General features: G+C 35.9%; 1 protein-coding gene across 3 annotated transcripts; it reads right to left on the bottom strand.

The window, feature by feature from the left end:
* Positions 1-1,603: 1,603 nt before the first annotated feature.
* On the bottom strand, positions 1,604-10,104 carry usp21 (ubiquitin specific peptidase 21). Of its 3 annotated transcripts, none has more exons than XM_079849364.1 (13): positions 10,027-10,104; positions 6,869-7,061; positions 6,441-6,494; positions 6,234-6,351; positions 5,856-5,970; positions 5,597-5,719; positions 5,447-5,511; positions 4,842-4,945; positions 4,671-4,757; positions 4,512-4,590; positions 2,949-3,056; positions 2,731-2,845; positions 1,604-2,484 (listed from the first exon to the last, which is right to left on the bottom strand). In XM_079849364.1, the coding sequence occupies exons 2-13, from the start codon at positions 7,022-7,024 to the stop codon at positions 2,394-2,396; spliced, it is 1,215 nt and encodes a 404-aa protein (XP_079705490.1). In that variant the 5' UTR covers positions 7,025-7,061; positions 10,027-10,104; the 3' UTR covers positions 1,604-2,393. The 3 variants fall into 3 exon arrangements, 2 of the variants coding, with proteins under 2 accessions (XP_079705490.1, XP_079705489.1); XM_079849363.1 differs by lacking the exon at positions 10,027-10,104 and adding an exon at positions 7,615-7,813; XR_013819004.1 differs by lacking the exon at positions 10,027-10,104 and adding an exon at positions 7,615-7,794 and having other exon boundaries at positions 1,615-2,484; positions 2,926-3,056.
* Between the last annotated feature and the right edge of the window lie 1,029 nt (positions 10,105-11,133).

The following is an 11,133-nucleotide window of genomic DNA, read 5'->3' as shown; positions in this document are numbered from 1 at the left end:
TATTTCAGCTACAATTCATAATTATAATGTGAATATTGTTTTTGAAACTTAAAACTTAAAAACTTAATCTGCAGTGACTTTTTTTTAACTGTAAATAAATGTATTTGTATTATTAGAATGTAATTTTCATTGACATCGGAAAAAAGTCATGTGATTACATAATGTATGACACTTGTAATGCATTACTTTACTTGTTAGATCAAAAAGTAATCTGATTACATAATGCATGTTACTTGTAATGCGTTTCTTTACTCATAACATCAAAAAGTAATCTGATTACGTAATGCACATTACTTGTAGTTAATTACTTGTTAGATCAAAAAGTAATCTGATTAGGTAATGCATGTTACTTGTAACACATTACTTTACTTGTAACATCAAAAAAGTAATCTGAATGCGTTATGCATGTTACTTGTAATGCGTTACCCCCAACACTGATCATTTCAGATGAGATTGAAAAAACGTATCGCTAGGTTTTCTCAGAGGAGGGCTATGATAGAAATGTGCATGTCCATCTTGAACATAATCAGAATTATCAGCTAATAAGGGTGAATCTCCATACTCTGGTGCACTGGAGGGAGCATCTGAGTGGTTTCCACAGTTGTACCTTGACAGGCTGTAGAAAATTCTGATGGAATCACGTCCTCATGTTCTGATATCAAAGATATGCGAAGTGCAACTTGTATGAAGTTGTATGAAGCCTTTGCAATATTTCGCATTTATATTTTTTGTATATATTTGATAGTTTTCACATAATTTGATATAATTGTATTGATTAATTTGTTAAATTCACATACTTTATCTGTTTGATTATTGTCAAATATTTAATACAGTATATCTTCAGTTTAAACCATAACCGCATGCTGTCCACTCAAGTGGACATCTGAAAATCTCAGATGTTTTTGAAAATAAATTGTAAAAAAAATAAATAAAAATTAATTCTTGTTTTTCATGCCCTAAGAGCAATAAAAACACATAGGAAAAAAAATCCTGACTGAGGTTATCATAATTCATGCATGAAAGGGTTAATTTACTACAATGAATGGTAGTGTATTACAGTTTTCACAAGCTGCAAATATTATTGTAAACATTGAGTGTGTGTGTGTGTGTGTGTGTGTGTGTGTGTGTGTGTGTGTGTGTGTACCTACGTAACTATATTTTGGGGACAAATTTGTACCCAGAGGTGACCAACATCTCCAAAAACCTTCCTTTAGGGACGTCCTCGTTTGTAAAACTAAAACTAAAGTAATTAAAGGCTTTTTAAAAATGTAAAAATGCATAAAGTTTTGTGTTATGGGTAGGTTTAGGGGTAGGGTTAGTGTAGGGGCATAGAAATATACAGTTTGTACAGTATAAAAACCATTACGTCTATGGAATGCCCCCATTGATATAGATAAGTAAACATGAGTGTTTGTTTGTGGTCCTAAACGCTATGTTGTGGGGACAAAATGTCTAAAGTCCCCACATGAAAACCCAACCAACGTGTGTGTGTGTGTGTGTGTGTGTGTGTGTGTGTGTGTGTGTGATTTTATTATTGTAAAATCAATCAAACTCAGATTTCTTTAATGCAGTACCACAGTGAATTAAAATAAGTGAACTGGAGACAAATGTATTAAATATTTATTTATTAAATTATATGTGGGTGGGCATAAATTATATGTTAGTTTAAATGTGAATTCTTCTACATTTAAACTAAAACAAACATTAGCGTTTTTTACATATGTATAACACACACACGCACGCACACACACACGCACACACACACGCACACGCACACACACACACACACACACACCTATAATCAAGTTACGGTCACCTCTACGCCAGGCTTAAATTGAAGGAATTGGGCATTAATTTATGGCACAGTACTTTACATGTCATTCCATGAGAGAAGCATGAAAACTTTAAAATGATGGAAGTCTTCATATATGTAAAGCCAGACATAAAGTACAGTCATGTGCTCACACAGGCAGACAAAGGTTTTATATTATCCAATACTATTAATCCCCCCTGTTTAGTTTAGCCCTGCTTTTACATTCTTAATTAAACAACAATTCAGGTTTTAATTGCAGAATAAGAGCATGCAAGAAAAGTCAAACAAAAACAATTTTGATGCAAACAACAATTCCTAACACATCTACAGATTTTTTTTTATAACATACATTTTTGTCTAAAAGAATGTGCATTAAGTTAATAAGTTAATACAAACAATAATTACAGTAGTAAAAAAGAATACCTCAATAACATGGCTTTAATAATGAAATTTAACAATGAAGTGAAATGATCAGACTTGCTCATTAGCTTTCAACACGTATCACAGTGCAACTTGTTTGCCAGTGGAAGTTTGCCAAATAATCATTGAAGTCTCTCATAACAATATACATTCTCTGCCCTCATTTTCTGGTGATATTACAGATTTTGAGCTCATAAAAGAGAACATATGCCTGATTGGACTGAAGCTTATCCTCTGATATTGCATCAACACTGTGAAAAGAACAGAACATTGTCTTCGGGTCAATGAATCAAAATAACTATTAATTAATTTTTACGATTAAAAACAAACTGAATGTCATTGAACAAAGGAATAAAAATGTTCTATATTATCTCTAATAGGAGCAAATTACTATTCTTGTATTGTGAGAGAATTTCTTCTTTCAGTTCTATCAGTATTGCCCTTTAAATACCATTGTTTTATTGTATAGAAAAGGTCAGAGCAAAAACTGCACCCACCATGAGTCATTATAGTAGCACCAGCCCTCCTCCTCTCGACATGCGGCTGTGTAGTGACCCATATTTACTGTTCCCGAATGATTGCACACTGCGTACAGATCATACAGCACTGGACCTGAAAGCAAACATTCAGTCATATCGCATACACCACTAAACATAACAATATTCGAACTTTATCATGTATAAAGTTAGTACATTATACTCATTCTTGTTCTCACCACAGTCAACAGGTCCAAATGGCCCCAAATCCAGCCCGGTCAGGGGGAAGGAAATGGACACTGTGCTTTTAGAGATTGAGTACCTTGACATGGTAAATCGATTTAAGTCTGAGATGGTAGGTCAAGTCAATGTTGATAAGCAAGTCTCTTTTATAAAGCATGTACTCTGATTAAATGGATAGTTCACCCAAAAATGAAAAATCTCTCATCATTTACTCAACCTCATGTCATCCCAGGTTTATATGACTTTCTTTATTTCGATAAAACACAAAGATTTTTAGGAAAATAATCCATCACTGTAAATCCATATAATGCCATTGAATGGGTGTCGATCTGTTGATGCTTGAAAAACCACACACAGCAACCCCAGTGATGAATCAATCTTCTAAAGCGAAACAAAAGGTGTGTGTAAGAAATTTTTCACTTTTTAAACTATTAATCGTTGCTTCCGGTCTACTGTAACAATCATAAGAGGGATGTTGTGACACATGACGTAAGTGCGGAAGAACAGAGAACCGCCACTTCTAAGCTTTTTATAGTTAAAAAAGTTACAAATATTACACACACCAATTGTTTCGCTTCAGAAGACATTGATTCATCCACAAGGGTCGAATGGATAACTGTCACGGTCGCCTATTTAACCATTTTTACATTATATGGACTCACAGAGTTTAATTATTTTTCTAAAAACCTTAGTGTTTATTAGGGCTGAACCGAACGATACATCGAATTTTCATCGTCATCGCGATATGAACTCGCGCGATGAACACATCGCAACAGACAGCCTGACACGATGAATAATGCCTGGTTCAGATTACAAGATTTTTGTGTCTGTTATGATAGTCACGGAGTCAGATTAGGCCACGTTTTTGACTCCTAAAATCTTGTCGTGTTGTGACTAGAAACATGTCAGACTACGTGTTGCTTTCCGACCAGTCATCGCGTGCCGTCACACTCACACATTCACTCGCACACACACACACACACACTCGCGCTCGCTCACTCACTCGCGCGCACACACACACACACACACACACACTGTTGCTCGCGCTCGCTCGCTCCCTCACTCTCGCTCACATACTCAACCCGTCATGGAGGACCGTTAAAAAATTAAACATGCTAGTCTTTCTGTCGTGATGTCGTGAAGCATCGCAGACGCGACGTAGGTTGTCGCCCACTATGACACACTATACGAGATGAAACGATCGAATCTTGCGTCCCGACGCCCGTTGTCGTTTACGAATCCCCACGACACCCATACGTCAAACGGATCGTGCCAAAATCGCGCTAAAATCGTGTAATCTGAACCAGGCAGGTAATAAACGTTTGACCTATCACGCAAAGAACCTATTAAAGCACTAAGACATGGGAACAGTATAGCTAACATTCACATTTGAATATTTATCGCAAGTCATATCGTCATCGCAATAATCGCACATCGCAGCTTTTCCTCATATCGTGCAGCCCTAGTGTTTATCTGAAGAAAGCCATATACATCAGGGACGGCATGAGAGAAATATCAACTTTCCTTTTAACTCAGCACTGACTAACTGAAAAGGATACGTATTACCAGGATTCTAGGAAACCTTTGGATGGTCAGTCTTTTTGTGCTCTCAGTGCGACGGCTACACCGCTCACACATCTAAGACACATACAAATCAACACGTATCAGCATAAAAGACCATTTTCAACACAAGCAAACTAGCCATGCTTTTCACTTACCGGTGAGTTTTCTTTATCAAGTTTTTCCTCTTGTGAAAAGAGGTCTAGACAATCTTTCAGAGTGACAGTTCGCCCATAATCACTCTTCTGCAACACACACACACACACGCAAAAGAATGACACATCATCCACACAACACCAGAAGGTGAGGACAGGGCCTGAGATTGTTACCTTTGGGATGGGGAGTGACAGGTCACAAAACACGTCAAAGGTGTTGGAGTAATGGGAGCAGACTGAACAGTGCAAGGAACTGCGCAGCTGACCAGAGAACAAATCTGTGACAAGGGAAGAATGTTTAGGATGGACAGAAATGAAAAAAGATACAAGCATGCAAACATAACACAACATATCAATATTGTTTTTTGTTTTTTTTACAGCAGATACCGCACTATAAAAGACTTTCGCAACTTCCATTTCATGCAGACTTTAACCAAATAATCATTAAACAATAAAAACAAAACAAAAATATACATAATGATTATGTTAATAATAATAATATGTGAGGTGCCTGAATACAGCATGTAGTAAATGACTAATTAAAATGGTCTAATTGTTCGTTTTACACATTTAGCTAATAAGCAAGATGTGTGTCAAATGTTTCTGTCAAAATGTCTACTTATGAATCAGTGAAGTAAAAAGTGTATAATTTATTATGCAACCAAAATATTTAAACATTAAGTCAGTTTTACTGTTGATTGCACAGTGATGTACAGCTGTAATGCCCTCCATATGGCACCAAAAACATACCTCATTATATTAACAGCGCTGCTACTTACCAACAATTTTACTGTCATCCCGGTCAAGATGCCTCTGCCACATTGCAAAGGCCTCCTCTGAAATCCTGCAGGAGAGAATGAGGGCTTTAGAGGATCTGAATGCCTCCAGCTCAGTTTGTTCCTCACAGGATCTGTCTCTTCATGGCGTACCTGAATCGTGGGTATGTCGATTCCTTCATTTGAATAACTGCGGGACGTTTGGATGGGCGACGGTTAATTTCTGTATGTAGCCTGTCCAGGAGGAACCGCAAGAACTCCTGAGCATCTTGTTGACTGTGTGAGAGAAAGAAATGGGATTATATATTATATACAGTACATAACAACTGCTGATATTATCGACACATGTTAATACACTAACACATATTTTAAATATTAGAGAGTGTAAGAGGGTAATTAGGATTGAACATACCTATAGCCACTGAAATAAGGCACAGACTCTTTAAAGACACGATAAAACTTCCCAGGATTCACAGTGGTTTCCCCACCATCACATTCCCACAGGCCAGCCAAAACTTTAGAGAATTCTATGAGTAAATCACAAACAAAGAGAGTGCCTTAGAAGGAAAGTCTGATTTTAAAATCTTTAAATTGATCCAAAAAAATGAATAAACTAAAATGTAATAAATAAATACAACCATAAAAAATTAATTACAATAATAAATAAATAAATTTGTGTTCTTTAAATAATCATGCTACCCCAAACCCAAACCATAGCGCTCAAATTTTGAATTTCTGTACCACTACACCCCAAAACATAATGTTTAAATGAAAGCTGAAGTGTTCCTACCATTCATAAGCACAGGTTCTTGGTTGGAGTGCTTGTCCTGAAGAAAGGCTTTCATCAGACAGTAGTCCCGAAGACTACGAGTGTGGGAGAGACACTGCACGATGGCATTGAGGAAACACTTAAAACAAAAGATAATGTGTGAATATGTATGGAAAACAATACCATTTTTCTTTGAAACATAAGCATTACATGTTAACTAGAACATACAGTATTTCCAATGTTACGCAATCCAACTTGTCCATTTCCCAGTTGCAGCTCTCTCTGTGGGATAAAAAAGTGACAGCAAATGACTGTCAGGGTGACTTCCTCAATTACATCACAAGCGGTGACTGGTTTGTCATTTACCGTCCCTCCTACAGTGATTGAGTGTCCATTTATAGATCTCTGATCCAATTAAAAAAAGGGAGGGAAGACGCTATCACATATGACACTGAGGTTAAGACCAGATATACTTAACTCACTGGAGAAACGGCGGTGAGAACCTTTACAGGTGCCAAAACTAATCTTTTTTATATGAATTATTAAGCCTTTAGTTCCCAACATGTGTTGACAGGATAGGTCTATATATAATATGTGCCAGGTGTCAAACACACTAATAAGACAGATTGTGTCAATGGCACAGCACAGTCTCTCACCTCTTTGTCCGTCACCAGCAGAAGCCCCATGATGGACGTGTATAGTACAGACTGTGAAATGTCAACGTTCTGTGGCTGAAGGCCGTTTTGAGAGACTAAGGTGCGGCACAAGGCCTGACACGAGTTATCCATTGCGGAGGATTCAGCTCTTGGCATTACTACGTCTTCATGCCACGCAACCTCACCAAGGAACCTGTGAATGAAATAACGAATAATGAAAACTATTTTGAATACAGTGTTTACTAAGTGTTTTAAGCGGCTATACTGATTGTCACAGTGTGCCGTGCGTTAAATCAAAACGGAAAGAGTCTACATCATAAAACAAATCATTCTTAGATAGTAAATATTGCTGAAAACATTGGTTTTTGATTCAGTCCTCTTCCCAGCATGCACTGGAACATGAAAATTGAATATGGTCACATTGTTTGACAGTTTCGAAAGTGATGGGAACTTGACATTTTAAGTTCAGTCAAGACATTTTTTGTACAATGTCTCAAAAAAATGCCTGCTACGTCATCTATTTTGACTGATTAATAAATTATTGACAAGAACTATTTTCTATATATATAAAGAGAGATGATCATTCACTTGGCTATAGAAAATGCAGCAGTGTTTCAATGCTTTTTAGAAACATTAAAATAGCATAACCATTCATAAAATGAATTATTTTTTAAAAGGTATATTTCTCATTAAATGATTTTGCATTAATTACATAAAATGATCACACAAACATTTTGTGTACTCACCCTTAGAAACCCAGTATCGTCTCAGCAATTTTTTTTTTTTGATTGATAATCAATGAGCTCCAGTGTTTCTGTCTAAACATCAAGCCCAGTTTTAAAGCATTTAAACGTTATTGTCCTCTCATTACAGCCGCTGTTCACCTGTCTGTCCTGTCGCTGTGTTTGTGAACAAGCTTTAATCATGGCTAATCTTTCCTCTCTCTCTCTCTGTAGGACCTTCTATAATTAGCCATGTCTTCTCCTTTGCTTAAGAACAGCTTTGACACTCAGAGTAGCATTTACACGCAACTCACAGTCACTATATTAAACTGAAGCACATGTTTAAAAACAATTCTGGAAAGCATGCCAGTTTCAAAGTTTATAAAGAGTAGGGGGAGACCAGGTTGTAACACTTTTTGCTTCAGCATTTGTAACTCACTGAATTTTTGAGCTAGAGTGCTCAAACTTTTATACAAATAGTATAGTATAGTATTTTACTATAAAAGGCACCCATTCAAACCTCTGTAAGAATATCACAGCCCTTATAAGTTGATGTCAAATACATGGTGTGCCTTTGTTACAATCTACCCCACTACCAGGTTTGTGTCTATGTGTGAAAATTCTCAATCAGTCACAATGGTGATAAACGAATGTTGTTAAAGCGACAGTTCACCCAAAAATATATATATATTTTTTGTCATCATTTACTCACCCTCATGTTGTTCCAAACCTGTATGAGTTTCTTTCTTCTGTTGAACACAAAAGAAAAAATTTTAGTATCCAGAAAGTTAACGGCACCCATTGACTTCCATAGTATTTTTTTCCTATGGAAGTCAATGGCTACCGTGTTCTGGTATGTTTAATTACCAAAATTCTTTAAAATATTTTATTTTGTGTTCAACAGAGGAAAGAAACTGGGAGAACTATCCCTTTGGGTGAACTAACCCTAAATTGCAGGTTTGGTGGGCCCAGAGACTGCAAAAAACAAAACAAAAAAAAACAAACAAAAAAACACTTTGGCATTCTATAATATTATTTAAAAGAAATTGTTCTTAGTTTTATGCAAGGGGTTGGTTGTAACACTTTTTAAAGTTGTGTTACAACACCCCATCCCTGTCAGCCATTGTTTAGCAAGCCATATTAGCATAATGGTTTGAAATTTGCAGGTTAAAAATGCATCACATTTTGCCTGAGAAACTACAATTAAATCTAATATAAATTAAATGATTTTATATGTAAAAGTTTAAGTACCAAAGAAAATATAGTTTTGACCAAAAAAATACATTCTTACCACAAAATATATATCTTTTTTTTACTTTATAAAATAAAGTAAATGTACATGTGCATTTCCAGCCATTCTCTCCAATACCTATCCCCAAAAGCACTCCTATAGCCTATCCCTGATTGGTGGAATTGGTGGTGTTACAACTCTCCCCATGTTACAACCATACCTGCTCTCCCCCTATTAGTCTCAATTACTATATTAGTGTACGAAGTAGCTTTTGAAAGTCACTGGAAAGTTGTGAAAATCACAATAGCTGTTTAAGTCCGAGTCAAAAGTAAATTACACCTATTTGCATTTTCTCTAGCAGTGGTTTTGTATTTTTATGTATGCATAAAATGTAGCTTTATCTATTCAACTCAATATTTTATTTTTGTTAAATATATCTTTCTTTGCAAAAAAAAAATAAAAAATTAAAGGAGTCACATTTCAAAATCAAATTTGTCTTGATCTTTTAACATTTAAGAAGTATTTAAAACATCCCAAAGTCTCATCATTATAAACAAAGCATTTATTTAATCCAGCTCTAAAAACAGCTCGTTTGGTTAGTGTGGGATTTGTGACGTCACATTGGCAAATACAGATTTGCATATGCCTGTCTCCAGAGCAAGACATTGAATAGTTTTACATTATCGCACCCACTGGCGTTCAGTTGCTAACGGGCTTGACACTGTCTACACTGTCACGTCAAAAGCAAATAGAACCCAGCCATTATAACACTGAGGCAGTAGGCTACATATGATAGGCTACAGTTGCGGGTCGGATTGAAAGGTGAATTGCTACAACAGAAACTAACCCCTAACCCTAGCCCACACCCTGATAGACAGCTTTTGCAACCAATAATAAAAACCGTTCTCCACGTCCCAAACTTTTGTCATGCCCATTACTCCAACCTGCAGATAGCCACAGGATACAGATGCCCCTTTATTAAACAGTTCATCTGCGCATTTCTGTAGAGACTTGATCAAGTGGATCAAATGTAAACGAGGCACGTGTAATGGAGAGTTTGCAGAGAAACTTTTCTTGACAGAGGAGGCAGTCAGCTGTATTGGATTTGAAAGCAGATACACCGCAGAGCAAACGATTTTATAATGCTTTGTCTGTAAATGCTTTGTCTATTTTATATCGATAATGTTTTCAAAACGCTTACTCACTGCAATAGCGAGGGCTTGATACTGTTTCATGTGCAATAGGTTAGCCATAGCCAGCCATCTTAACAGTGGCCGTTTACTGACAAGCCTTAAAGGAGCCTCCCACTTAAAACAGATCATTCCCGACAGAGGGTCAGATTGAGGGTCGAAAATAAGCAAAAATATTACAAAAGAGAGTACATGAGAAGGAATGTCTGATTTTAAAATCTTTAAATTGATACAAAAAAATAAATAAAAATAAAATAATAATAATAAAATACATAAATTGGTATATCTTTTCGTTTTTCTACTAATATATATTTTTTGTCTGTTTTTTATGCAAAAAAACTGTATTAACATTATAAGTAAACAGCATGGAACATTAAAACAACAGAGCCTCTGCTTAAAAAAAAAATATTCTAGCTTCATGCATTCTTTTTTCCCAAAGACTACAACGTGCATAAGCAATGCTTTTATCGATTATTTCTTCTTTTTTGCCGTTTATTTATTTTTTGCTCCAGAGATTCTCTACTTTCAGAAAATGCGTAATAGCGCCACCTATCGTATAACAGTTCAAACACGGAAAGCCAGAAAAATCCGTCAGTGATGAAAGAGTTAAGGTCAAACAATAATTGGCAGGCCAACTGTATTACCATCACAGATCACCTAGGGGTCGCCCTCCTGATTCATTTAACTGAGAAGCCTATAATAATGTGTAGATTTATAGCAGATCCAAGATTCAAACTTATCCCATATAGTATGACAGCATGCCCCATTACTGGGAAATAAAATTGATATGTAGAAAAATACTTTACGGTATGTGCATTTGACTGTAAAATATAAACCTACCATGATATACTTCAGAGTAAAAAGTGTGACAATTAGCACTAGTCTATGCTGTAACAATGCATTCAGATAATAATCTTAACTGTTTTGTTAAAAACTAAATAGGTCCACATTTATGAAAGTTGTCAGTTTATTGAAAACAAAACGGTAACCATTGTGCACTGAAAGGAAAATGGGGACAAATACCTTTTTATAATGTCCCAGAGTACCTTTAAATAAGAGAAATGGCAAAATAAGCATTAAGGGTACATTCAGGTTATATCAATAAAAGACTTGCAATACTAT

This window comes from Squalius cephalus, assembly GCF_949319135.1.
Source record: "Squalius cephalus genome assembly, chromosome: 18".
Lineage (NCBI taxonomy): Eukaryota > Metazoa > Chordata > Actinopteri > Cypriniformes > Leuciscidae > Squalius > Squalius cephalus.
This window is presented reverse-complemented; position numbering and strand designations above follow the sequence as displayed.